This window comes from Bradysia coprophila, chromosome X (assembly GCF_014529535.1).
Source record: "Bradysia coprophila strain Holo2 chromosome X, BU_Bcop_v1, whole genome shotgun sequence".
Lineage (NCBI taxonomy): Eukaryota > Metazoa > Arthropoda > Insecta > Diptera > Sciaridae > Bradysia > Bradysia coprophila.
In genome coordinates, this window is record NC_050737.1 from 3,567,770 (window position 1) to 3,595,025 (window position 27,256).

A 27,256-nucleotide genomic window follows, 5' to 3' on the forward strand; every position below is an offset into this window, starting at 1 on the left:
ATTGGTCACATACATTAAATGTGATATTAGCTGAACTATTCGGTCAGAAGCGACCGAAAGGATCGACAAAATTCTGGGAAAAAATATGGAATTTTCAACTTCTTCTGATTGTGATTTTTTGTACAGCCCTCCTATCTGCACTCACCTATGAGATTCTAGTTTCGGTGGAATATGTAAAACAGATTAATACGCTGGACGATTTGATCGAATCGGATTTGCAAATATTTGTGGAAAAGTTCAGGTCAAGAGACTTTGATACTTGGGGACGAAATTCCCAAGTAGCATTTCAGAAAAAATAACTTATTCGTTAAAATAACGTTGTAGCAACGTTGGCACAGCGGTTGTGCAACCGTTGTTGCCCGGTTATAGTTTAACCTAGGTCAATTAACCGTTGGATAACAGTTAAACAACGAAAAAGTTAAAAATTGAAGGTAGAGCAACTATAATTTTTAACTTTTTCGTTGTTTAACGGTTATCCAACGGTTAATTGACCTAGGTTAAACTATAACCGGGCAACAACGGTTGCACAACCGTTGTGGCAACGTTGCAACAACGTTAATTTAACGAATAAGTTATTTTTTCTGAAATGCTACTTGGGTTTAGAGTGAGATTTTTCAACCTTTCAAATACACTCAGTAAATATAATTCATGTGCAGAAAGAGCAACAGCTGGTGCTTATCCACATGAGTACTTTGTTTACGTACAAGCATATTTTTCTTCAAAATATTTCATTCTTTTATTTGCACCTTGGATGAACTTAATTGCTTAAACGAAATTCGTTCGTTTTGTAAATCGCCACAGATGAAAAATTTGTTTTGCGAAGACATTTCATTTGATGTGAGCGTTTTGTATGACAAAATTCAAATGTAAACAGGTAAGATGGGCTTCACTTAATGTTCAAATCTCTTTTAATTCTTTGCGTAAAGAAAAACTACTCAAATGGTTGATAACCAGCTGTTGTCAATTCTGCATTATGACTTACATTTACTGAGTGTAAATTGACAATCAAAAATTTAACAACAAAAAATATTTAAAGTCCAAGATTACGGTCAAAATTTGTTTATAAAAACGAATTGATAAATTTAATTCGGCAAACGAATGATGCGGCTTTCGTCTGGGATGAAGGAATGGCCCGGTTACACGTAATGGTGTCGAAGTTCTATAATTCAGTCAATGGTGTATCAGCTGAAATGCGCTTGGCAAAGGAACCACTCTGTAAAGCCTTTTCAATTTACCCAATTGAGTAAACATGAGTAAATGATCCACGAATTTCAGATTGTGGATTTTCGTCGTCCCGCGTATTAAGCGATTCTGCCTTTAAACATTCCATCAACACGCTTAATGAACGATTGTTTACTAGTGGAATTCGTATGGAACATATGGAATGGTCTCTTCAATATTTAAGAGTCTATAATCGTAAGAACGTCGACGGAAAGTCCGAAAGTAAACTTCAGCCATTGACTATTTATCGAATTTATGGCATTTTGGTGTTACTCATTGGCGGCTTAGGACTAAGTTGTATTATTTTTATGTTGGAAATCTTCTGGAAAAGGTTCACACCGTTACATAGGGGAGCGATGAGCCTATGCGACAGAATAAAACGTCATATAAAACAGGGAGAAGTTCGATGCTCGAATAAAAATATTTCCCAAAAAGGAAGCAGCGACAAATACTGCATTCCCTCTAAATAGCTCAACTTTCTGTTGCTTTACACATATTCTCTATGCAATGATTTCAATCTTCTTTATTGTGTGGATGAATAAAATAAGTTTGGATACACAATTTACCAATTACAATCAAAGTCAGGCAATGGCAACGTCTGACTGGAGGCAGCATCAATCAACTTATCGTCGTGGTCGGTAGCGATATCCACTTTTCTTCGCTAGGTGTACGACAATACAAGTTTTTCGTTCGCTGATATTGTGTGGTATGGTATATAGTCATCGAGGTCCTGCGCATGCCAAACATAACGCTTTATACTAGAAGAATGGTGGTCTGCGCAATCTGTAGTGATGCAGTACGTTGATTTGAATGACTCAGAACGGTATTGTTTGGATAAACAACTGAAGGCACATAAATTCGAGTATGTAGTAAACTCGCAACACAAATTAAATAATTGCTCTCATGCTTTCTTTCAATTGTGCTAACGATTCTCTAGCAATCCGCCCTATCGTATACTCCACTGTTGTCGAATCTTCCCATTCCAAAATTGGCGTACATTCTTCGAGTAAATCGACAGCTTCTTGAAGCTTTGATTTGAGAGCATCACCTTGTAAAACACCAGCTGCATACGCTGACCTGGCTATTAGTACTAGCGGTGCGTGTAGTTCATACATTAACATAGCACGGCATCTAGTTTTTCCGGGATGAATAACGTTCAATACGTTCAGCACCTGGCGGCATAGATCAATTTTATGCTCAAGCATAACATCGGGCAGATCTTGTAGCTCATAGCCCTCAACACGTCCGTACATTTCAATTAAATTTTGGCGTAGACCAGTCTGTATGTAGTGTTGTGGATGGAAAACGCTACGATATTTTCGAAATAATTGTTCACATTTTTCCAAACGTTCTGCACTGAAATCCATCGATTGTATAGCATCGACTTCTGTTTGGATGATCGATAGAGCTCGTTGAACCGCTGTTGCATTGGTATTGAAATCGCAACGACTGCATTTCCACATGCTCTCGATGTCTGTTGGTAGAATAGATATAAATTTATGAAATATGTTGTTGGTAACAATGTGGGTAATAATGTACAAAAGGATTTACATAAGAGATCACACAAAATGTCGACAAAATTTGTCGTGATTTTCATACATTTATTCGGTCCACATCTAACTTCGTAGCAAAGTGCAGTACCGAAATTTTTGTGTCTGATACAGTGAAAGAAAGTGATCTGAGTAACCTGCTGATAGAACACCTTGGGTCACTAACTTACCGTTGGGATCGGATATGCAGACTAAGCCCAAATCACATTTGCTGCATTTCAATGAACTGAAGTGGGTTTTAAGCTCAGTTGGGTCATTGCAACGTTCGCATCGACAAACAAAAAATTTGCTGCTTTTCAAATGGGTCTGCCTTGCCGATGTTCCATCCAGAAGGTTAGTATACGTTGTGTGCAGAATGTCGTCTTGGTTTATATTTATTGATGCTCGGACCACTATTCTAAGATTGAAAAAACCGCTCTGCTTAGACACACAGAACTTGGTGAGTAATGTAGACACTAACTTGAATTCGTTGCTCGGATGAATCGAGTGTGAAGTATTTGGTACACAACTATGCGCCATAATGGCTGTTTTCGGAAAAATACACCGGACATTGTAACCGGATGTTGTACGTGCTTCAAAAGCATTCACTTCCAATATTCCACAAACTTGTTGAATTAGTTCTTCGGAAAATCGGTCCTGCAGTTTGCATGGACCACACAAATATTGTACAACGTTTTGCTGATCAGCGTTCCATTGTTCCGTTAATCTCCGCCTCTCTACGTGGTGCTCCATTAGTGCAATTTCTGCATCCCACCGTTTCGGGTTCACTTCTTTTTGCAGTAAGAATCTACAGAAAATCCAAATATTTTACATGAAAGTGCAAATGAATTTATCACCTCGCTCTACCGAAGTGGAGTTATGCAGTCCAGTTGCATGCAAGGTTCCTCTAAGCTGGGAAAATCCTGAAAATATACTTTACATTCAACGAACACCCTACACTCGTCCCGATGAAGGTCGTTTCCGTTGCAATTTTCACACAATGGCCAACGACATGGTGGACATCGGGGACCGTCAGCACTTCCATCTAAGGGACAACAACAACCCAAACACACCGGCGGAGTATTCGGTTTGGGTCCGACAACAAATGGATATTCTTCGAATATTACTTCACCAGCGGAAATATTTTTCGTGGCACAAGAATATCGGCCGAATTCAGCGTTTTCGAGTACTTTAAAGTGATCCGACATTTTTCTTAAACCTCCGTGTACTGACTTTCGATTTGTATCGAAATTATTTTTGTAGACGGCCACATTCTATTTATAACTGTTGCTATAGTCAAGCGGCGCACATAACGGGTAACAACGTGAACGTCATTTGTTGATAATTCACAGCTAAAAATACTTATTCATTTGATGCATTTTATTCGCTATGACTTGTTTACATACATTCTTATCATTTAACGACAGATAAGGTTCAATATAATAAAGTCTTTGTTACGTGCTTATGTTTATATCAATTCATCATCGAAATACATCGAATGGGTCAAATATGTTTCAATTTCAATAACGTAGGGTATCACATTCTCGTCGTCAGTGGAAATTTTCACATGCGTAACGACAGATTCTAGACAGTAATGCACTTGACTGGGCATGGAATTTGTCTTCCTTAGAGTAATCCCTCGTGGCAAAATAACAATGTCCAAACAATTACGTAAGGTATTTTACGTTCCCCTTCGGGTCGGGCTGTAACACCCCACTTATCAAATACACAACTTGGAACCTCGGAAGTAATATACTATTACTTGCGAAGCCCTGTAAGAAGGAAAATTATCGCAAGTGACAGAGGTGTGGATATTTCATTTTCTCAGGGTGCTGCGAGTATGGTAGTAACCTAAAGTGTCGATCATGCTACATATGTACTAATCCCTACATATGTACAAAATGACTTGTGCCACTTTCACATATTTAGCACAATTTTAACAGATCATAGTAGGTCAGAAACGGTTGTTTGTCAAAATATATCGATCAACCCCCTCAGTGTGCATAAATTTTGTGTGCAAATGGAGGCTTCCACAGATTTATTCATAAATTTGATTCAAAGTAACCGAATCCTTTATGATAAATCATTAAAGGAATTTAAGAATATACGGAAGAAGGAAGAGGTATGGAAACGTTTGGCTGACGAAAGCAGAATGACCGGTAATTTTAACGAATCGAAACAACTCACATAAATTTATAAATCTTGAAATTGCTAGTGGATGGTGCAAAGAAAAAGTACGCTTCGTTACGCCAGAAATATTGCCGCGAGAAACGGAACATTGAAGTGAAAAGACGTATGAAATGTGGAACTCAAAGATACTGGGTATATTTCGAGCGGCTCCGTTTCCTTGATTCATTCATACAGCCGAGATCGTATGTAAACATTGTCGATTGAATTTATTGGATGATGAGCTCAACTTATTTTTAGGACGTTTACAAACGATACATCGTTTGACGAGGACAAAGGTACATCGAATAACAGTGACCTGGAAACTGATCTTGTCGACGAGAGCGAATCTAATATTGAGATCCAGTTGGAGGACGGAATCGAAATCGATGAATTAGAGTTGCAAGATGGGGGTTACGAGAAAAATGGCAATGATGAGCATTTGGATGAAAATATGGACAAAAGTGGTCAACACACGTCAGTTAAACGGGTTATATCGAAATATACCGGTGAAGTGTCAACCTTTACTTATGTGTCTACACCTAGTATTGACGTACGCGTTGACCAACAACACGATTCCGCCGTCGAAGCTGTAGACAACGAGATCCCACAAGAACAAATCGATGAACCCGTTGACGGTTATATGTCACCTTATTCGAATGCAACATCAACAAAGGTCAATGTACCATCGCGTCAGTCCATTCCAACAACAGCAAAGGGAACCTCGGCCCGTATTAACCCAATGCGAAGTGAAATAAATGAACTATCACCCACAATCGAAGATTCATTTGATATGGACGACTATGTTTCACCACATCCTGGCACAAGCGCCTCACAAAAAATAATACCACCGTCATGTCGAAAACTTACTCCAGCAGCCAATCAACTGGTTCCAAATGCTTCAAAACCAAAAAACATACTTTCCACGTTACCTCCGTCAAAAAAATACAAATCCAATGCAAATCGATCTGCTGTCAATCAATCCAACGAAACATCTTCTAACGCTAATACAGTACCAATTGTAGCTCCGACAAATCCAGCCACAACAGCCTCAAAAGATCAGCGCATCGAAGCAATTAGACAGCAAATGGAGTCCTGTTTGACCGCTATAACGAATAAAGTCACTGAAAAATCGGAGCGATCTCCATACGCTCCGTTCCTAGCGTACCTGGGAACGAAATTGTCATTGGTCTCCCAGGACATTCTTCCAAATTTGGAGCGGGAGATCTTGGAGTTAGTAAATCAGCATTCGATTTGAAAATTACATTAAGATTTTGTATCTGTGTTATTTTTTTAAACTAGCCGCGAGTGTTTGAGTGACGCGTCCTAACATTTTCTGACATTGATCAGTCGTATTTTTCTCCATGTATGATTTTGCATTTTAACTTACTATTTAACTGTTATCTTTTGAAATAAACCGATGACAAAGCCGATAAAAATGAGTTCTACTACTTCGTTTTGACTCTCATCATTATTCCATCCTTTTATTCGAGGTATGTTCAACTCAACCAGAGTCAAGTATTCTACAACAAAGAGGCTGAGAGCTTTAATGTTTTTTACTCTTCGCAACCCTAATGCGTACAACTTTATTGCGTCCGTAATTGTAGTGCGTGCCCGCGCGAAAGGTAAAATTTTTATAGAAATTGTTCAACTTGTAAGTTGCGCACACGAAGTACCTTTGAAATTAAAAAAAAAATAGCAAAAACGAGCTACTACCATTAAGTCTAAGTAATGATTATAAACTACCCAGGTATGGTCTTATGTCACCTCGGAGGACTTCACGATTTTAAAAACGGATTCCTCAAAAGACCATAAAACACGTAGGCGGCCCTAGCTCGGGGAGGACCGAAATAAAATATGTCCATCTTCGAAGTTAAATCCACAATTATGATAACATGGGAAAAAATTCAAAATTGTTCGAGATTTACTAAAATTTTGCTCTTCATGGACAGATGTACATTTTTTTTCGTCATCTATGGCCTTATCGTCTGCTCTGAATTCCACGTATTACGAACGACCTAACAGTATTAAAAGCCCCAGTACTTCGTACGATGCTAAAAATCATTTTAAATCTCTAAATTGATACCTAAAGTATGCACTCCACGTTATAAAACTGCAAATTATAACAAATGCGAACAATTGCATTTAGTGCAAACAAATCTGTATAGTCAAAACGAAAGACATTGTCTCATTATTTTAATAGAACAGGTTTATCCATTCAGATCTTGTCTCTGTGTTATTTTTCTAAACTGTAGATGCTACAGAAATAACATGTATAGAGTCGGTTCTTCTCTATATACCAAAATCAAAATGAGGAATTCTAGTACTTCAGTAACAGAAAATCAAGAAATTCTATAACTTTAAAATGACATTAAAATCAAGAAATTCAATAACTTTAAAATTACATTAAAACAGACAAATTCATACAATCAGTCTCTTTATTGTAAAACAAACAGTTCGATCCATTAAGACCTTGTATCTGTGTTAGTTTTTTAAGCTGTATTATGCATGATTTTGGATTTTAACTTACTATTTAACTATTATCGTTTGAAATAAAATATATAGATTCGGTTCACCTGTATTTATATCAAACACGATTTCACACTACATCTAGTACTTGATTTGACTCACAACAAACCATCAGTAAATTCTACAACGTCAAATGTAATTTGTACATTGCGTTTAGTTTTATGTATATTATATTATACTGCACAATCAAAACAAACAAACGGAACAGCTCCGATCGATTAAGATTTTGTGTCTGTGTTATTTTTTTAAACTTCATGCTCAGAGTCTCGCGCTTTTATATTTTTTTGTAAGAGGTTTATGCTGCGAACTTAAAAAAATTTCACAATACATTCATTAAGTAGCTCGCATACGTATCCCTGACAACACCAGCATATTCACTCTCATTAGCTGCATGTAATTTCAATCCTGCTTCGTAGAAGCTTCGCAATGATTCCGTAGCTGGATGTGTGAATCTATCCTCACGCATGTACCGAATCGCAGAAGGGTCGTCAAATGATTTGATGTAATTGTGTAAAACAACGGCAGCTTTTATTATTTTATCAACGTTTGTTGGGTGCATTTCAATCGGTCCACTAAATACCTGCCATCGTCTAACCAAAATACCAAATGTGTTTTCGATTATTTTTCGGACACTACTATGCTCATTGTTGAAATTGATTTCAGCGTCTGACAAGTTAAGTTGGTTCCCAGCGTACGGTGTCAATAAGTGTTCCTTCAAAGGGAATGCACTGTCTGCGATGATAAAAAATGGAAAAGGAACTGTAGTATGAGGTAGTGGTGTTGGTGGTGGAAAATCTAATTTGTGTAAATCCAATCGCTTGCCAAACGTTGAATTAAATAGTACACCTCCATCTGTCTGTTGTCCATAGCTACCTATATCGACATATATGAAATTTTTCAGTGCATCACAAACCGCCAGCAAATTTTCACTGAAAAATTTGTTGTAGTTGAAATATAGTGATCCTGAACGATTCGGTGCAAATATTTCAATCAGCTTTCCATCCATGGCGCCAGCACAGTTGGGAAGATTTAATTTTTCGCGAAACTGGGATTCAATTCTTATCCAATCGTTTTTTTCAGGAAACTTCAAATAGATAGGCTGTAAGACATCCCACAATGCATCACAAGTTTCACCTATTATGTAATATGCTGTAGATATCCCAACTCGAAAATTATAATGGAGACTTTTCAATGAATCGCCAGTTGCCAGAAAACTGAAAGTAACGAACTTATCGTTGAACAGAACACCAAATTAAAATTTAAATTTAAAATACCGTAGCGTTAGAAGAAGTCTACACTTAGCCGGAATAGCATTCGGAGCAAATTTTGTAATTCTTGATTCGATTAGTTCAAAAAGGTGTTGGAACCTTTCAGGTGTCATCCTGGTGTAGTTAAAAAACTTGTCGTGATCATGAGCCAACATTTCCTCAAAGAGATTATTGAAATGACCTTGCTCCTGTCTCATTTGATTTATCGGATGCACTCCCCATCTTCGTTCACCTTTGCGTCTCTTTTTTGGACAGTCGTCTTGCAGCATATAGTCCAGTTCGATCAAGTTAATGATGCATTGCAAAATTTCGTTATCGGCATCAGCATCTACTTCTCCATCATTGATCATGTCTTCGACGTTTTGGTCACACGAAACATATTCACTTAATTTGACCACACTTTCAGTGACTACTGATTCGCTTATTAATTTCATGAATTCAGAATATAAAGAAAATTCTTCCAGTTCATCGATCTCATCCACGTTATCCATATTTCACTAGTATGCAAGTACGTAGATACGTTTCAAACTTTAGAAACACAAACTTAAGTGAATGACGTTCGGAACAATAAAAGGTTGCTCTGTTTACTCGTTTTAGTTAAAATTTAGGGTACACAATACGGTGCATAATATGCACTGCATATGCAAGTACCTACATGTGTGAAAATTCCTGGTACAGTACATGTGTTGCATGATCAGACTTTAATACCTAATAATATGATATTAGTGTAGTATTTTGACATACCCAATATTATATCGCTATGATAGGTGCTTTGATTGATGTCTCTGTATATGTATAGTCACCCTGCATTTCCACATTAAAGAAATGATACGCTTCTCTCCCGTTATTTTGATACGAAAATGATGTCAAAAATAAAAGAAACGAATTCATGCCATGCGTCGAATTTCGAAAGGAAGTGGTAGTGAGCAGTACTTTTTTTGCATTTTATAATAAATAGTAGATTACTGTACCAGGGAAGTAATTTGATATCTCGATCCAGATGAGTAAAAGGATCCTAGCGCTGGAGCTCGTGATACAAAATATCAAGTTATTTCCCGTGTGCAGTATGCTATTTTACTTTACGAGCGAGGTGAAGGGTTTTCCCTAATGAGGAAAGGGCCACATTACCTCCCTTCCTAGTAAAGGAATAAGAAGAATATTTGAATAAAAAATATAGGACAGTAGTTTTTAGGTTTATCAACAGTTATAATGGTACGTTAGAGAGCAACAAAAAAATCTGGATAAACAACACGATATTGCAAATACGTCTCAATAAACAGCACGATATTACAAGTGGTATAGCGACTACATATTATAATACATTATACGAACTCAATAAATCTGTTTATTTAAAACGATGTACTCTCAATATAAGAGATTCAACAAGTTTAGTTGTCGTTGTCGAATTCGTGTACACATTATATCGAGTGATGACACACTCACACAAATTGTATATCAACCAACATCAAACTCGCATCTCGATTATAAATTCAATTTACCCAGATCCGAACTAGCCATATTATGAATTAATTGGACAGATTTCGATGAGTTTTTACTTTGCATTTGTTATATTAACGCCGTAAGTGAACGAGTCGATGAACAAGTGAACTGAAAAATACGGTTCAACACGCTTCTTTTGTATGAAAATGAAGCTGCGTTAGAAAGAATTTCGGTTCTTTCCATTTTGAGTTTCGACCGCACTTATGGCGTGAATTGGCACCTCTGTGCATAGCTAGAGAATTTTACATAAAGTTCATAAATTTTAAGAGACTTGTAAGAGAGTAAAATGTCAGAAGGCATCGTTAGCCAGTTCAGGCCTGTATTCACTACATATTATCCATATTACTCATATGAATATACACCACGGTGGGGCTGAACAACTTTAATTTGCGAGTTTCGTGAACATGGGATTTCTCAACGGAACATCGCATCGTTCTCAAGGCAAAAACAAAACTTTTTCGTTCAGACAGAAAATCTTTTTCATCGATCCGTTCGAGAAAAGTGATAAGAACGACGTCTTTCCATAGTGTGCCTGAAAGTTACGAAAAAAAGTGTTTTATTGTTAAGTCCCATCATTCTAAGCTAAAAACTGTTCTACGGCGTCACGACAGAGTAAAGTTTATTTTGATGCATGTTTGATACTTCAAATTAGCGATAAAAAAAACTAAGACACTTAGAGGTATACCGTAGAACAATTTTTTGCTTTGTTCAGCCCATCCGTGACACGACGTGATACGATAAAAATTTTTAAATGAAAAACAGTTTACGATTTTATTTATTCAGACAATGTCGTCAGGGAAAGGTGGTCTTGATATTCGTTTCGAACAACTAACTTACAAAGTGAAAACTGGAATATTTAAACGAAGTAAAAAAAAATGTTTTATTATTGATAATGAAAGTGCATTGTATTAATTAAGGGCCACTGTTTCGTAGCTAATAAAACGATACTCGATGGCATTTCTGGGACATTCCGTGCGGGCGAATTATCGGTTATTATCGGACCGAGTGGTTCCGGAAAAACAACAATGTTGAAAATATTGAGTGGAATGTTCGAAGACAACTTTAGTGGAACGTTAACAGTCGACACACCGAACTACAAACTTATCCGAAATCAATCCTCGTACATCATGCATGATCGAATGCTTCATCCGCTGCTGACCGTAAGAGAAGCAATATATTTTGCATTTAAATTTAAAACGAGTCCAACAACCAGTATAGTGCAGCAAAAGCGTAAATGCGATGCTATTTTAAATCAATTGGATCTTATCAATGCTGGTGATACGTTGACGAAACATCTGAGTGGCGGAGAAAGAAAGCGTTTGTCGATTGCCGTTGAGCTTGTCAGCGATCCGTCGATATTATTCCTTGATGAGCCTACAACTGGTTTGGATTCTTCTGCGGCATATAAAATTGTTACGTTCCTCAGTGAGCTAGCAAAGTCTGGTAAATCGGTGATATGCTCCATTCACGCTCCTTCAGCTCTGATGTTACGAAGATTTGATCATATCTATGCCATAGCCGAAGGCAGGTGTATTTATCAAGGGGCAAACGGAAATGTAGTTCCGTTTCTGGCTGAACTAGATATGAATTGTCCAGAATCTTTTAATCCTGCCGATTATTTAATAGAAATAGCAACGAACCAGTATGGTGAACTGAATCACACCTTAACCGGAAAGATCGGCAATGGTCTAAGCGAAGATTACAGAAATGAATTGGACTTGGAGACTCGTGACGATTGCATAATGAAAACAAAAACAAGAAAATACAATTCCACATTCTCCCACCAATTACTCCTATTAATTCAACGAAATTTCCTTTTAATGAAACGAGACACGAATTACCTGTTCATAAGGGTCATAGTTGCAATAGTAATGGGACTTGTGACCGGTGCTTCATTTTATGATGTCGGACCATTTGCGAATCACATCATGGATACATACAAATTTGTATTGGGCTCCACACAATATTTGCTCTTCGCTTCATTCTACTCACTGGCACTCCGGTGTAAGACCTCTTATTGAAATTACGATCATTTGAACTAATTTTCGTTCTTGCAGTTCCAATGGATCTTCCAATTCTAGGGAGTGAACACTTCAATCGATGGTATTCATCGATGAGCTATTATTTAGCGTTAATTATCGTCGATCTGCCAATGCTAGTTGGAATAACCCTTGTCTTCGTTTTGATATCGTGTTACTTATCGGGTTAGATATAAATAATTTATCACAAAGCAACAACCTTAACAAAATAGTTCAATGGTTAACAGGTCAGCCCATGGAAGTGCATCGTCTACTACTGATATTTCTCATCGGGATTTTGTTATCGCTCGACGCACAAGCGTTCGGTTTGTTAGCCGGTTCGATATTTTCTAATCTAACGGTAAATATTAAGTGCAAATTTCTCTAGTTGTTCAATCGAATAATGCTCATCTGCTGCTTCACAGATTTCATTGGTAATTGGTTCATCAATAGTGGCCTTCCATACGGTATTTTCTGGAGTTTTGCTATTAAAGAAGGACGTTCAGCCATGGCTGAAATGGATTTTCGACATTGTTTTTCTAAATCACGCTAACCATGGGATAACCGTTGCTCTATTCGGCTATGATCGGGAAAAGCTGCCCTGTGACTACATTTACTGTCAATATAGAGATCCAAAAGATTTCTTAAAGTTTCTCGATGCTCCAGCTACCATTTCATTTCATCCGTTTTTTATCATTTTTTTAATTGTTCACATTTGCACCTACATTAACATGAAGTTGAAATTGAAGAGATTACATTGATGAAATGTTACAGTTAAAACGCCTATATAGGCTGATTGTTAATAATTGCAGCTGACAACAATGTGAAGTTTATAAAGCCGTATAATAAGTAGCACACAATGCACTCGGGTCACGTATTAAGATTGATTAATCATTGGAACTGATTAGGCTATCTACTCTCAGTATAATTCATATGACCGCATTTGCAAGACATCCTTAAATATTAATAGTGTTGCATTACTCTGAACGTATTTTTACGTTTGAATTACCTACGCTGAATTTCGAAATTTCAATTTGGTTTAAATTGTCTGGATGAAGAGCCCGATACATGCGAGAATGCTTTAGCTACGAAGTCTAGATATTTCAACACGATGTCTTCTCAATTTTTCCACACGCACAATAGTTTTTTCCTAACGCATGCTGAAAAAATACAGATGATTGTTGCCTGACTGGAGAATAATCGTTACCAATATCACACCAATTGTTTACAAAATTAGGAGGCCAAAAATCGAACAGTGTCTGCTTGTAAATTTTATTACGCTGTATTCATACACTTCTAAAATGCCTTGTCGTTACGTAAAAAATAATTGATTTTGATATAGACACTGTTAGAACAGAATGACTCTTTATTCGTAAACGAATTCCTATGAATTTACGCAATGCAACAACAATTGATGGCTACAACCTCGGCTCTGTTTTTAATAAATCAATTTCTTGTTTGTTCTGTATTTGCTACACGTGTGGAATACAAAGTCGTCTAATCAAACGTCTTAGTGAAAGCTCAGACAAGAACAATAACAATGTAAAATTGACTCACAGCAACGCACTGTTAGCGATAGTGATCGTAGTGACAGCTGCCAAATACAGTACTATAAAAATGACAGAACTTGTTTGATCACTGTCTATTTTCAGTACTCTATTTTGAAAGACGAAACGATACCGAGCATCATGAACGTTAGCGGAACATCAATGCTGCAGGCTACTATATTTTTAGTCAGAATTCTCGTGGATATACTCCCGTCAGTCAGTGAGTATACTTTACCTATAGGTCTTTCCAATTACAATTAACATTACAATAATTTAAAATTTCTTGAGTTATTATCGGCACCCTCTGACATGCCTGTACTTAATTTTTTTTTCGAAAAAATAAAAGTTTATTCCCTAGAATTGAAAGACGAATCTAACGAGCTATCACTCATTAACATAGGAGAACCATTGTTCTTAAAGTTAATAAAATCACCACCTGAACCGCTAGTTTCTGAACCTAGCAGGAATTCTACGTTCCATTAACTAAATGAGGATTCAAGTCAAGTGCAAGAGAATTGTTGTAACTTTATTAATTGAAAAATGTAAAAATATGGTAATATAAAATCTACCATACGCGTCTAGGCGCCCTTTAAAACTATTGTACTTTCGACATAGCTTAATAAATTATTCTACTTAATAGGTATAATGCAATGGAGCTGGGGCATGGATCTTGTTGACGTTTTCACCATCACTTGTCAGTACATTTTCTATAGCTGAATATGGCACGGTTGAGGCTGTCAGGATAAAACTTCAAGAAACGATATTCAGCTATGAAAACAGGGATGTCTCTTTTGTCGTTTTCAACGTCGTCCCATGCCCTATTGCTAAATTACTTTTTCCATTCGTATCGTTTATTACATACTTGATCAAATTGCAGTTGACGTTTGGAAGGAATATAGCGAACCGTCCATTGTGTTGATTCCAATTTTTTATGAAGTTGGACCACGTCTTCTAAAATGTTCAGTCGCGTGTTATCTCGTAGAATAAATTTGACCAACTGTTGGCAACCATGAACGAATAGCACAATGTCTGTGTGATTGAGATCACTCCAAAAACCGAAAATCTCTATCTGAGTCAACTTTGGCAGATGCTTCTTAAGTTGTGCCAAATATTTGGAAACAAACAGATTGTCTGTATAGATGTAGATAGTTAATTTGGTTAGTTCTTTGTGCTGGCAGATAAAGTCAATCGAATTCTTATCACATAGACTTAGTGCCAATTCCATTTCTACTAATCTTTCGGTGGATATTGACAAACGTTGTAAATTCGCTGTGGTCCCGTGATTCTGAATCATTAAACACTTCAGGGCTTTCAAAAAACGTGGTTGATATTCACTGTCATCCGTTTGACCATGTATCCACAAACCAAGTACTTCCAGTTGTGGTACTTGTTGGTCGATCACTTCGATCATATCTGCAGCATCGAGTATGTTGTTGTAGTGAAATGAAGACAAATTTTTGATCTGAGGATTGTAACTGACGAATTGAAAAATGTTTTGATTTTCGAATGGAGAGCCATTCAGGTTTAACTCCTCCAATGCTGGAAAGTGTTGCTCAATGCATTCCGGTTGAGTGATGTGTTCTATGTTATCCCCAAATCGCATCATCTTCAAGTTAACGAATTTTTCATTGCAGCGTCGGATATTTTCCTTGTTTAAAATTTTCTCCAAATTCACGTTTAAGCATGAACAGGAGAAATTGAGTTTCGTTAATTGCGAACCGCACTTGTCAACGAACATTTTGAAGAATTTATCGTTTCCGTGCTTGTCAAAGGCAATCTCAACTTTCTCCAACCGATTGCCAAAATTCCGTAAAACTGCCGTCGCTTCCAATTTCATGTCCTGGCTGATGTTGCTGACTCGAATCAATTGGTTTTTCCATTCATATTTGAAAGCTTCGGCTGCCAAATCTTGGAATCGATGGGACACGGATGAGGCTCTCGTTAAATCTGGTAGGTCTAGCTTACAGAAAATGGTGAGGAGGCAATGTACATTCAAATCCAGCAGCGACGTTGGAGGAACCGTGTTTTGGTGAACAGTGGGGGCGTTTTCCTGTGGGTGCATTTTGCTGTAAACAAACAATAAGAATGGAACGTTAAGAGGACACGAATAACATTGATATTTCTTTCCATTGTGCACTCCTTGTAGAGTACGACTATGGATATGGAGACGAAAATCATCACATCCGGAGTTTGAATTAGTATGGGTCCTAGGTGGAATTTTTTCCCCTCTACTGTTTATTGATGTCGATTCGTCACTAAAGCAAACTAAAAGCACTAGACAGCAAACCGTCAGTTAAACAGCGTCAGCAGCTGTATAAAGAAAAAGGGTTCCCTTTCCCACTTTGCCTAAGCTTCTGTCCATACTTCGTTGTTAAAAACACTCCCTAGTTCTAAAACAAACAAAAACTTCGGCGGTGTTCAGTTGGGTGTGTATAATTAATACTTCGGAGACATCGGAATATATTCTACATATTGATGTTCTAAAAAATTGAGTTCACAGTTCACATGAAAGTATATGATGTAAGTTCTCTTTGATCACTTTTTACGAACATTTTTCGATTTTTCCATCTCAAAAGTGTGTAGAATTGATTTGAAATTTTTCTTTTGTTTGATAATATTCGAACCAGTACCACAAAAGAAACTAACTGACACACAAATATTGTTAACACTAAATCGTCTTATCTTTTACAATTTTACTCTACCAGCAATCCACAAATAAATTCACGACGTAGGTAGAAACACTAAAGTAAAAAGAGGTATGCCATGGAAACGTTAATTCAACTGTACCTTGAGTTTGAATATCTGTCTACCTCGTTGTCTACACATCTGGTTCACATTGAGTGTGTATCGTTAGTGCATTCATATTGTTTAGTTTCCTTATATTGCAATATGTTTAGACATATGGATGATAAAATTTTCGCATTAAGGCAGAGGCGGCGAGTTTTGTCGAAGGTCTGATAGCCAGACACGATCTTCTTAATAAAACGGACGAGCAGTTAATACACAGCTATTTTATTAAAATGTTCATAAAATATCATATTTCTATCAGCGATGTCAGTGTTCAATTTGTTGACGGCGCCTCTGAATCGACGCAGTTTTCCAACGACTACATTTACCTTTTTTCATTAACACGCTTGATAAATAAACTTTGTCTGGGTAAGTAACTGGAACAGTAGAATCAACGCACTTCAAGTATGAGTGATACTCTAAATATGGTACTGAAACTTGACGGTGTATCACACAACTGTGAAACACTGTAAAAAAAACAATTTCATACAAAATTGTACTCTATTTGGCAGCTGTCGACTATGATCACTTTTGCTTGAAGTGCGTTGGTAGAATGATTATTCGTTTGGAATACCGAAATATCAGTCTGCTCAGTTTGGTACGTTTTTTTTATATAATAAGATTTTTCATACCTAGGATCCTTCCAATATGAAAAATACTATTCGCCTTCGGCTCTGTCTGGAAACCTCTCACAAGCCAAACAAGACTTTTAGTCCTAGGTACGAAATGTACTATTCCATTGCTACGAGTCAGTTAAAAATGATATTTGGCTTAAAGTAGCCCGTAGGATATAAGGTTTTAATTATAGAGAGCAAAGGTACCAGAAAATTTTTTCGCCATCAGGTTAATATTAGACGCACATTTGATCAAAAAATTTTGGTTACTGCCAATAACAAGGTAATTGCGGCCAAAAAGTTTATCGGCCGCTGAAAAATTCCCCTTTTCAACACTTAGTACAAAATATACTAGTTGGATGCGTCCAATGTACGTTCCTGAGTCATAGTAACAATGACAAAGAAATATTTCTTTCGTTTCTTCACAACACAAAGTGAATAAAATGTTTTAATAAACTGAATCGATCACAAACACTACAATAAAAAAAAACAGAATCTGAGTCTGGAGTTAGAGGTCAACCTTTTCAACTTAAAAAAAAGTTTTTTTTTTATAACAGAGTTGCTCAGGGTCAGGAATATTTAAAAAATAGAAGTAAAAAAAGAACACCCTTGGCTGGGAACAGAGCAAAAAATAAATAAATAAATAATTGAAAAATTGAAATTGAACATACCATCTTTCCTTCAACATTGAACTTATTTCGATATCATTCATTTCAAATTTATAGTTAATTTAACGTTTTACTTTCCTACTTTACTTCACTCGTTGAGATCAACTATTAGACTGTGTCTCAGTTTCCTTTGATCCATCAAATTCAATCAGGTAATTGTTGTGAGACAAGAACTCGAACAAAAAAGAGACGTACATAAATGCTAATTACAGGTCCTAATGACCTTACTTGTAGAATATTTTATGTTTATATTTACACAAAACAAAAAAAATTTTGAAGCTGAATGTTGTTAAGCCGGAAAAAGGTAATAAAAATTTGGGTTATTCGGGTGTTTCGTTTTCGATTCTAATGATTCGGGTAAATTAACACCATTTTCAAAAATATATTCCTCTCATCGGTGTCTCCAGGTACTTCAGGGATAATGCGACATGAACAGACTTTGTTAGGTATATTATCGTATTTAGAGAGCAATTTTTAATTCCGCGAATGACGATATTTTAGCGTTCTTTAAGCAATGGACTTAGAATTGATTGAAATTACAACTCGCTAATGTCATATATAGGGGGCATTTGTCCGAAAATATCCGTTAGCTTGCAGGATAATATCCCAACAAAAATCTCTTCGAGAAAGTGTGACGCAGTCTTTGAAGTACAATTTCTAAAATGAATGATATCGCTAGAGTTGACGCTTTCAGCTTCGTTACGCAAAAATTAAATTTTACACCCAATTTTAGTTCAAACAAGCTGGCTTAGTTTTTCTCATCATCTGACAAATAATTTTTACCAAAAAAAAATTTGACTGGAAACAACCAAAATTTTACCAAAAAAATCTGCGTCGCATGTGGCAGATAAATTTTCTTGCTGGTCTGTTCCTGAACATTTGCCACTTTGCGACGCAGATTTTTTTGGTAAAATTTTGGTTGTTTCCAGTCAAATTTTTTTTTGGTAAAAATTATTTGTCAGATGATGAGAAAAACTAAGCCAGCTTGTTTGAACTAAAATTGGGTGTAAAATTTAATTTTTGCGTAACGAAGCTGAAAGCGTCAACTCTAACGATATCATTCATTTTAGAAATTGTACTTCAAAGACTGCGTCACACTTTCTCGAATAGAATTTTGTTGGGATATCAGTCGTTTTAGAAGTTTTAGAACACTGCTTTTTATAACAGTTTATAATAGAAATTCGGAAATTTGGCAAAATTTGAAAATTTGGCAAAAATCGAAAATTTGACGAAAATCGAAAATTTGACGAAATTCGAAAATTTGACAAAATTTAACGAAATTCGAAAATGTGACGAAATTCGAAAATTTGACAAAATTCGAAAATTTGACGAAATTCGAAAATTTGACAAAATTTGACGAAATTTGAAAATTTGACGAAAATCGAAAATTTGACGAAATTTGAAAATTTGACGAAAATCGAAAATTTGACGAAATTCGAAAATTTGACGAAATTCGAAAATTTGATGAAATTCGAAAATTTGACGAAATTCGAAAATCTGACGAAATTTGACGAAATTCGAAAATTTGACGAAATTTGACGAAATTCGAAAATTTGACGAAATTTGACGAATTTTCAAAATCTGACGAAATTCAGAAAATTTGAAGAAAATCGAAAATTTGACGAAAGTAATTCTCTATCTGCCACCATTCAAGAAATATCTCCAAAACCCCAATTAACCCACCCATTTCCAACTTTCGACATTTTTCACATATGCCCCTCTGTTCTACTCGTAAAACTCTGAGACTTTGCCGAAGAAAGTAATTCTCTATCTCTCATAAACCAAAAAAATATTAGTCCTTTCATCCTACGCTCGAGTAGCTCAAAATTTGGTCACTCTAATCACTCTAGCTCAAACGAATCTGCCCCGATTTTTTAAATTATTTTTTTGTTCGAATCGTGTTACGAATACCTTTCATTTGATGGGTCGCACGCCTCTGTAGGTTTCAATACAGCTAAGCTACAGCCGAAAACGCGTTCCCGACCCTCGAAAACCACACTCAGAAACCACTTCGAGGCCAATAAAACAAAATTCTGGTTTTTCCTGGGGTAATGGCGTATCACATTTTCATTTTTATGCCCACCCTGAGGTTACTGCAAAATTTCATGGAGATTGGCTGACTAGTTTCCGAGATCGACCGTCGATAGATAGACAGATAGATAGAAACATACAGAGTAAGTTGAAAGATTTTGATTGTTTGGAAAACGTTAATTTGGTGCATTTTCTATCAAAATGACCAACTTCAAAAGGATGTATCTCCGGCAATTTTAAAGTTACATAGTCGAGTGATAGCTCGTTTTGCTCGTATTTGAAGCGCGAATAAGATAGAATAGGATTTGTGGTGATACAGGCCAAAGGAAAGAAACTTAAATTTTCGCCTATATATAGTTGCCGCGTCTCAAAAAAATTTCTTCGTTCTTTTTTTGGAAGTTAGACTGCGTCAAGTCCTCCGCTATCGCTCCGGACATGATTTTGGCCAAACTATTGATGTGGATAGTTTAGTCATCGAATAAGATGAAGAAAAAAAGCAAACTCTCCAGTTGCCCTGGCACATCCGCCAGTTGTCATTAGTGTTTTTTTCACCTTCAATGAAACCTTAACCATAACCTTGTAAGACACCACAGTTCTGCTCCTAGCATGAACATAAGAACATCAAAATAGACCTTACATTTCTTTCGTAAAGACAGGAGTCATGATGATATCTTAGTATCTCTAAGAAATCATGACCCCGTCTTTATCGTTTATCGTTTATCTGTAAGGCCACTTGTTTTAGTTGAAAAATGTATCACTTCTGTGCTTGTCAAATAAAATCTGCACATTTTGCAACTGATTCCCAAAGTTCCGTAAAATGGCCGTTGACTCCAATTTGCTGTTACTATCTTTGTTACTCAGGCGGATCGTTTTGGTTTTCCATTCATATTTGAAGGCTTCGGCGGCTATATCTCGAAAATTTCGACAAACTACTGTCACACTTAAAAGATCTGGTAGGCTCAGCATACGGAAAATATTCAACAGGCAATCCACGTATAAATCGTCCAGATGCAACGTTGTAGCAACCATAGTTTAATGAGTAATTGGAACGATTTCCTGAGTATCAATTTTCACAGAAATAAAGGAAAGATAAAAAGTCGACACAAAATTAGTTTGTTGATAAAAATCCGCAAAATCCATCAATTTCAAATTCGTTAATTTGGGATACTGCAACCACATTTATGTCTTAGAAGAAATCATTTAATGAAAAACTTTTCGTCCTTGATATGACAAAAATTTTTTAATTTTATTAAAAATGAAATTTTTTGATTTCAATAATTTTTATCAATTTTGATAATTTTGATTTATTCCAGATAAACTAGACCTTGAACACTTTCACTCACCAAATAAACTTCCTTTAAAATTCACTTAATTTCACTGTTCAATGCATACAATTTCGAGTGATGCTATAAATAATTTTCTGTCTTACTTTCACCAACGCATAGCGCAACAGTTTTTCACGTTTCTACTAAAGCCTCCAAATCACGAAACATTGTAAAATTCATGTACTTCATGTATTTTCAATATAGTGAAACATTATAGAGAATTACCGGGGATCTGACAGTCCACATCCATCATACATACCCCTCCATGCATCGCAAAACATCGCGAAAGTAGACCTCCAGCACTAATCTACTCTAATATATGTGAAACGTCTAAGACTCGTTTCGTAAAAGGAAAATCTACTCCGATCTGCGTGAAACACCTAGTTTTAAAATTTAGTTTGTAAAGGGAAATTTTCTCTAATTTGTCCGAAACGCCTTGGTTTATTATTTAATTTATAAAATTTATAAAAATTGACAACTTAGCTATATTATAAAATTATTGTATCTGGATGTAAAACAAGCAAATACCATCGAGTTGTATTACACACAACGAGCTTTAGCGACATTTTTTCAATGTATCGCATTCATTTTTGCGAACAAAAAAGAAGAAAAACCAATTTATTCTTTTCGACAGTGGAAATTATCAATCTAGACTTACCTATGTGTTAACTATCGTGCCTGTTATTTGCATGAAAAAGTTAGACGATACGGGTATTTAGGGCTGCTAGGAATCTCGCGCCACGTCATTCACAATAATGGACAAAATGACACATTTCGTATAAGGAAAATGTCACTTTGTGGGTTATTGTGAATGACGTGGCGCGAAATTCCTCAACACCGTATTTAGATGATATTTTACGAAATATATTTCCCAAAAATATAGCTTGAAACAAACAAGGCATCAGAACAGTCGGAGCGTTTGCTGCGACCTAGCCCCGTACAACCCGTAATCCTATTTCGTCCGCAACCATAATACGTCCGTAGCCCCAATAAGACCGGAACCCTAATACGTCTACAACCCTCTAATGTGTCTGTTACCAAAATGCAAGTCAAGTTGGGCATTGTCAAATTTACTGAAACTGTTCATTTTTAAAATTGCGCATAGCGCAATTACGAAAGCCCGTACGAAGTACCTTTCAAATAAAACCAACAATTTACGACATTATTTTAGAAACCCAAAATTTTTTGCCAACTTTCCATTGGGTATTCAATTACCTCTCAAATGAAACAAAAACTAGCAAAATCGGTTGAGATTTACTCGATTTATGTGCAAAAAGCACTTAGGGCCGAGTAGCGGCCTTAGTGCAAGGGCCCAAATTTGAAACTTTTTTCGTCACGTTCTTTTCGGTATTCAATTACCTTCCATAAAAAACTAAATCTAGCAAAATCGGATGAGATTTACTCGATTTATGTGCAAAAAACACTTAGGGCCGAGTAACGACCTTTGAGCCCTCCCAACAAGCCCACGTTGCATCTTACCCAAAAACAATGTTCAGCAACTTTGTTCTACTCGTCAATACCTTTCATTTGATATATCACAAGCAGCTATTGCGTGCGTATTTCGGTAGATATCGTCGAAAGACTGAAAAACACCTATAGGGCCCTAGCTCTGGAGGGGCCGACTCTACCATGCCCATTTTCGAACTTGACCTTACTTTTGTCGATACCAATCGGGAAAAAAAAGAATTTTGAAAAAAGGTTGTGATTTACTCAAGCTAGAGGGGTCACGGACGGACGGACGGACGGACGGACGGACATTTTTTTTATTGCGGATTCGTCATCTATGAACATAACCGAATGCTTTGCCCTTACTGTCTGCTTCCAATTCGACGTGTTACAAACGGCATATTAATCTTATAAGCCCCCAGTACTTCGTACGTGGCTAAAAATTTTCAAATGATTTCACGATAGAAGCGGTCAAATAGTCTACAAAGGAAGAACTGGCTATTCGACCGCGCGGTCAAATAGTCTACTAAAGAAGAACTTGCTATTTAGCCGCGCGGTCGAATAGTCACTCCGTACAATTTCAGGCTGTGAAAATTTGATATTTTTCGCTCGAGGTGAGAAATTCGAATGTGATAAAATTGCCTACCACTTAGCATAACTCTCCAAAATTAACCAACTTTTTGTGGTAATGGTGGGAATTGGATTCATACAGTACGTATTGTACGAAAGAAAGACCTAGATGGCACTATTTTTAATAAACCCAAACTCCCTCTCCGAGCTGATGCATAATGTTAGTCTTACCAAAAAGAGACATATAAAAATAATTGTTTTCTGCATCTTTCGAGATTATTATCTGATAGTCTCAGGTACCCATATTCATTCGTATTGCACTTGTTATGCTTTATACGCTTTATATGAGACTCCGAACCCATATTTTGTATAAAAAAGTTGGTATTGTTAGTGGAAAAGAAACAATTTGTTATTCAATGTTTTGGTGAATTTGCGAACCTCTAAAAATATCCAAAATTCATACAAAAATTCTAAGAAAGAATTCAATACATGCCAATATAAAAGTTTTAGAGATATTTGTAAAACAAAAAAATTGCCAAAGAAAAAATTATATCAAAGTTGCCATCGTCGTATTGAAAACTAACGACCACCTGCAGAAAGTACCAAGGTAATTAGGATAGGAAAATTCCATAAATCGTCACAACATCAAAAATAGTGCCATTTCGGTCTTTCTTTCGAACAATACGTCCTGTATTGTCCCACTACGACAAAAAGTTCGGTTAAGTGGTAGGCAATTTTATCACATTCAAATTTCTCACCTCGAGTAGTGAAGTCAAGCGAAAAATATCAAATTTTCACAGCCTGAAATTGTATAAATTGAACAGTGAAGTTAAGTGAATTTTAAAGCAAGTTTATTTGGTGAGTTAAAGTGTTAGAAATCGGTGGAAGTTACGGATTTTTATCAACAAATTAATTTTGTGTCGATTTTTTTTCTGACTATTTCCTTTATTTCCAGGAAAATGGATACTCAGGAAATCGTTCCAATTACTCAACAAACTATGGTCGCTACTATGTTGCATCTGGACAATTTAAACGTGGATTGCCTGTTGAATATTTTCCGTATGCTGAGCCTACCAGATCTTGCAAGTGTAACAGTAGTCTGTCGAAATTTTCGAGATATAGCCGCCGAAGCCTTCAAATATGAATGGAAAAACAAAACAATCCGCCTGAGTAACAAAGATAGTAACAACAAATTGGAGTCAACAGCCATTTTACGGAACTTTGGAAATCAGTTGCAAAATGTGCAGATTGTATTTGACAAGCACAGAAATGATACATTTTTCAAATTGATCATCGACAAGTGTAGCTCACAATTAAAACAAGTGGACTTATCCAGCACGTGTTTCAACGTCCATTTGGAGAGAGTTCTAAGCAAAGAGAATATCCAACGCTTTAACGATAAATTCGTAAACTTGAAGGCACTGAGATTCGAGAATAACATCGACGACATCATTGAACCGGAATGCATTGAGCAGCAGTTTCCAGCATTGGAGGAGTTGAGCTTATCTGGCTATCCATTCGTAAATCAGAACGTTCTCCAATTCATCATAGTTAATCCTCAGATCAAAAGTTTGTCATCATTTCACTGCAACACATTACACGATGGTGTAGATATGATTAGAATGATCGATCAACACCTGCCAGGATTGGAACGGCTCGGTTTGTGGGTACATGGTCGAGCGGACATGATTGAATACCAGCCACGTTTTCTGAAGGCTTTGAAACATCTGAAAATTCACAGCTATGGAAGTACAGCGAATTTCCACCATTTGTCGATTTCCAACGAACGCGTGGAAGAAATGGAATTGGAGTTAGGTTCGTGTGACGAGAATGTAATTGATTTCATCTGCCAGTACAAAGAACTCACTAAATTGGCTATCCGCCTGTACAGTGATAGTCCATTCGACTGTAAATTTTTGTCAGAACTGAAAAAGCATCTGCCCAAATTGACTGAGATTGAGATTTGTGGTTTCTGGAGAGATCTCAACCACACAGACATCGTGCATTTCGTGCATGAATCGAAACGCTTGATCAACTTCATTCTTCGTGATGGTAAACGGAAAGACATTTTGGATGACATGAATCAAATACGAACGAAATTGGATTCCACACATTGGTCCGTTAATTATAATGCATCAGCGCCCCGTCAACTACACTTTGTTCGTGCGAAACGACCCGGAAATTAGTGAAAAATTGCTAAGAAGAAACGTTTTGAGCGATCGATCCAAGAGCAGTATCGTTAGCTTAAATTGCACAAATTATTAGATTTTGTACCAAAAATAATTGAAAATCTTAGATTGTAGGCGAATTAAAGTTACATTGAAAATTGTAAGTGTAAAGAATGTAATTTTAACAAATAAATTTGATTTTGGACAAAAAAAAATTATTTAATTGTGAAAGATATATAATCGCGTTCTGCACTAATTCCAAGTGGAACGCGTTGAGCTGTAACATGATAAAAAGCCGTAAAAAGCCTTTTTCCATTACTGGTTACTCTAAAACACTTTCGTTCTAGAGTTTGAAACGATAATTTGTAAATTGACCTCATTGTTTACCCCAGACAAATTGAACTGTTTCCCTGTAATAGGGCTTGCGTATATTCTAATAAAAGCTCATGAAACTTAGAGTGATGTATAATATAAACAGGATCATAATAATTACTTTACTCATCGAATGGTTGAAAAGAGTGCAATTTTCGTCGATTTCTTTCGAAACATTCCCATTGAATATATTTTAGCTCAGCTTAACCTGTTACACGACTCCCTCGTAACAAAAAACTTGCAAGGAAGAAGGTTCGTAATCGACTCACTTTGTATTACATGTACGACGCACATTGTACGTACATTGTCCGGGACTACCATTTTGATCTGGACTAAATATTTGTGAATTAATTTCTGTAATTGTGAGTTCTAATTTTTAATACACAAATGTGATATGGTGCATGTAGCTGATCAGCCATAGAACAATGATTTATGAAAGTTTCTCAGAATCACAGTTTTTAAGCCTGTTTTATTAATATTTGTAAGCTCTATACCCGAACTAATTTTTTCACTCGATGTTTTGAGTTTGTCATACAGGAGTTATAATGGAAGTAAACAATTCAACTCAAATGCATTTAAGCGTGGTCAATAATTAATACCGCCAACAGATGTCTAATAATTAATAGGATATTATTGCACATGTCGTCTAACACACTCATTAAACAAATATTTCCGAGACGAAGCCCTGGGTCAATAAACGAGAACGAAAACATAACTTTCAACTTTTATTAGTTATGGATTTTGAATGATAGCAACGAAAGAAGTGAAAGAAGTATTTCTAGAGATGACGGTAAAATTTCTAAGATAAGACCAAAATTCCGTGGAGCCACGGAAAATCTCTTTTAACGGATCTGACAGTGTCAAAAGAGCATGTCACGCAGTAGTAGTTTTTGTCAAAATGTAATAGATCACGCTCTGCTTTCCATCGTACCGTTCAGTAAAAAAAGCGAATTTTGAATGGAGAATAATGGTATTTTGCTTATAAAAAATTCCAAACCACATATTACGCGTATCATGTGTCAATTTTTATTAGAACATTCAATTTCATTCTAAAATAAATTATTCGGGAGTAAACGGGTTCCATCATGAGTTTTAATTTTTTGTGGGTTTCGTTTGTTTATTTCGTTTTATTTATTTCACACGTATTCCACCACACAGAAATAGCGCTTGTTTAGAACAACATTCCAAGTAAAAACTTATTATGAGACCTGTTTATATGGAATATGGTTTATATGGCAAAAAAACCACTTTTCTCCGAATAAAAGTTGTATTTTTTACTGTTATCACCCTCAAATTTGAAGTTTAGTGTTCTAATAAACACAACCTTATGCAGAAAAAGCGGAAAGATATAAATATAATCGTTATAGACGTCTGAAAGAAAATTATTTCTTCACACCTGTTGTTTTTGAATCGTTAGGCTGTATGGGTCCTGAAACAAAGATGAATGGATAAGGTACGTTCGTTTTGTTTTTTGTCTTTATTTTAGTTTTCCATCCA

General features: G+C 36.3%; 5 protein-coding genes across 6 annotated transcripts; 2 read left to right on the plus strand and 3 right to left on the minus strand.

Annotated features, from left to right (window-relative positions):
• Positions 1 to 1,708: 1,708 nt before the first annotated feature.
• On the minus strand, positions 1,709 to 4,068 carry LOC119083728 (SET domain-containing protein SmydA-8-like). Its single transcript, XM_037193530.1, has 4 exons — positions 3,618 to 4,068; positions 3,232 to 3,558; positions 2,942 to 3,168; positions 1,709 to 2,695 (listed from the first exon to the last, which is right to left on the minus strand). Exons 1-4 carry the CDS (start codon positions 3,956 to 3,958, stop codon positions 2,109 to 2,111), a joined length of 1,482 nt encoding a protein of 493 aa, XP_037049425.1. The 5' UTR covers positions 3,959 to 4,068; the 3' UTR covers positions 1,709 to 2,108.
• A 673-nt stretch (positions 4,069 to 4,741) lies between these two features.
• Positions 4,742 to 6,438, plus strand: LOC119083739. Its single transcript, XM_037193536.1, has 2 exons — positions 4,742 to 5,122; positions 5,178 to 6,438. The coding sequence occupies exons 1-2, from the start codon at positions 5,046 to 5,048 to the stop codon at positions 6,172 to 6,174; spliced, it is 1,074 nt and encodes a 357-aa protein (XP_037049431.1). The 5' UTR covers positions 4,742 to 5,045; the 3' UTR covers positions 6,175 to 6,438.
• Positions 6,439 to 7,764: 1,326 nt separating this feature from the next.
• Positions 7,765 to 9,246, minus strand: LOC119085665 (protein ALP1-like). The gene is made up of 2 exons (XM_037196113.1): positions 8,720 to 9,246; positions 7,765 to 8,659 (listed from the first exon to the last, which is right to left on the minus strand). Exons 1-2 carry the CDS (start codon positions 9,202 to 9,204, stop codon positions 7,765 to 7,767), a joined length of 1,380 nt encoding a protein of 459 aa, XP_037052008.1. The 5' UTR covers positions 9,205 to 9,246.
• Positions 9,247 to 10,851: 1,605 nt separating this feature from the next.
• LOC119083778 (ATP-binding cassette sub-family G member 1-like) lies at positions 10,852 to 14,038 on the plus strand. The gene is made up of 5 exons (XM_037193579.1): positions 10,852 to 11,078; positions 11,147 to 12,217; positions 12,271 to 12,417; positions 12,480 to 12,592; positions 12,657 to 14,038. The coding sequence occupies exons 1-5, from the start codon at positions 11,000 to 11,002 to the stop codon at positions 12,990 to 12,992; spliced, it is 1,746 nt and encodes a 581-aa protein (XP_037049474.1). The 5' UTR covers positions 10,852 to 10,999; the 3' UTR covers positions 12,993 to 14,038.
• Positions 14,039 to 14,283: 245 nt separating this feature from the next.
• LOC119083800 lies at positions 14,284 to 16,621 on the minus strand. 2 transcript variants are annotated; one of them, XM_037193611.1, is made up of 2 exons: positions 16,566 to 16,621; positions 14,284 to 15,844 (listed from the first exon to the last, which is right to left on the minus strand). In XM_037193611.1, exon 2 carries the CDS (start codon positions 15,838 to 15,840, stop codon positions 14,608 to 14,610), a length of 1,233 nt encoding a protein of 410 aa, XP_037049506.1. In that variant the 5' UTR covers positions 15,841 to 15,844; positions 16,566 to 16,621; the 3' UTR covers positions 14,284 to 14,607. The 2 variants fall into 2 exon arrangements, with proteins under 2 accessions (XP_037049506.1, XP_037049507.1); XM_037193612.1 differs by lacking the exon at positions 16,566 to 16,621 and adding an exon at positions 16,329 to 16,469.
• Positions 16,622 to 27,256: the final 10,635 nt, after the last annotated feature.

Excerpts from the sequence above, each read along its gene's own strand:
- LOC119083728 (XM_037193530.1), bottom strand. The coding sequence starts at position 3,958 with ATGTCGGATCACTTTAAAGTACTCGAAAACGCTGAATTCGGCCGATAT. Across the intron at positions 3,559-3,617 it reads GACTGCATAACTCCACTTCG|ATTCTTACTGCAAAAAGAAG; the intron begins GTAGAGCGAGGT and ends GATTTTCTGTAG. Across the intron at positions 3,169-3,231 it reads CATCCGAGCAACGAATTCAA|AATAGTGGTCCGAGCATCAA; the intron begins GTTAGTGTCTAC and ends TTTCAATCTTAG.
- LOC119083739 (XM_037193536.1), top strand. The coding sequence starts at position 5,046 with ATGAAATGTGGAACTCAAAGATACTGGGTATATTTCGAGCGGCTCCGT. Across the intron at positions 5,123-5,177 it reads TCATTCATACAGCCGAGATC|GACGTTTACAAACGATACAT; the intron begins GTATGTAAACAT and ends ACTTATTTTTAG.
- LOC119085665 (XM_037196113.1), bottom strand. The coding sequence starts at position 9,204 with ATGGATAACGTGGATGAGATCGATGAACTGGAAGAATTTTCTTTATAT. Across the intron at positions 8,660-8,719 it reads AGACTTCTTCTAACGCTACG|TTTTCTGGCAACTGGCGATT; the intron begins GTATTTTAAATT and ends CGTTACTTTCAG.
- LOC119083778 (XM_037193579.1), top strand. The coding sequence starts at position 11,000 with ATGTCGTCAGGGAAAGGTGGTCTTGATATTCGTTTCGAACAACTAACT. Across the intron at positions 11,079-11,146 it reads AACTGGAATATTTAAACGAA|CTAATAAAACGATACTCGAT; the intron begins GTAAAAAAAAAT and ends ACTGTTTCGTAG. Across the intron at positions 12,593-12,656 it reads CGATATTTTCTAATCTAACG|ATTTCATTGGTAATTGGTTC; the intron begins GTAAATATTAAG and ends GCTGCTTCACAG.
- LOC119083800 (XM_037193611.1), bottom strand. The coding sequence starts at position 15,840 with ATGCACCCACAGGAAAACGCCCCCACTGTTCACCAAAACACGGTTCCT.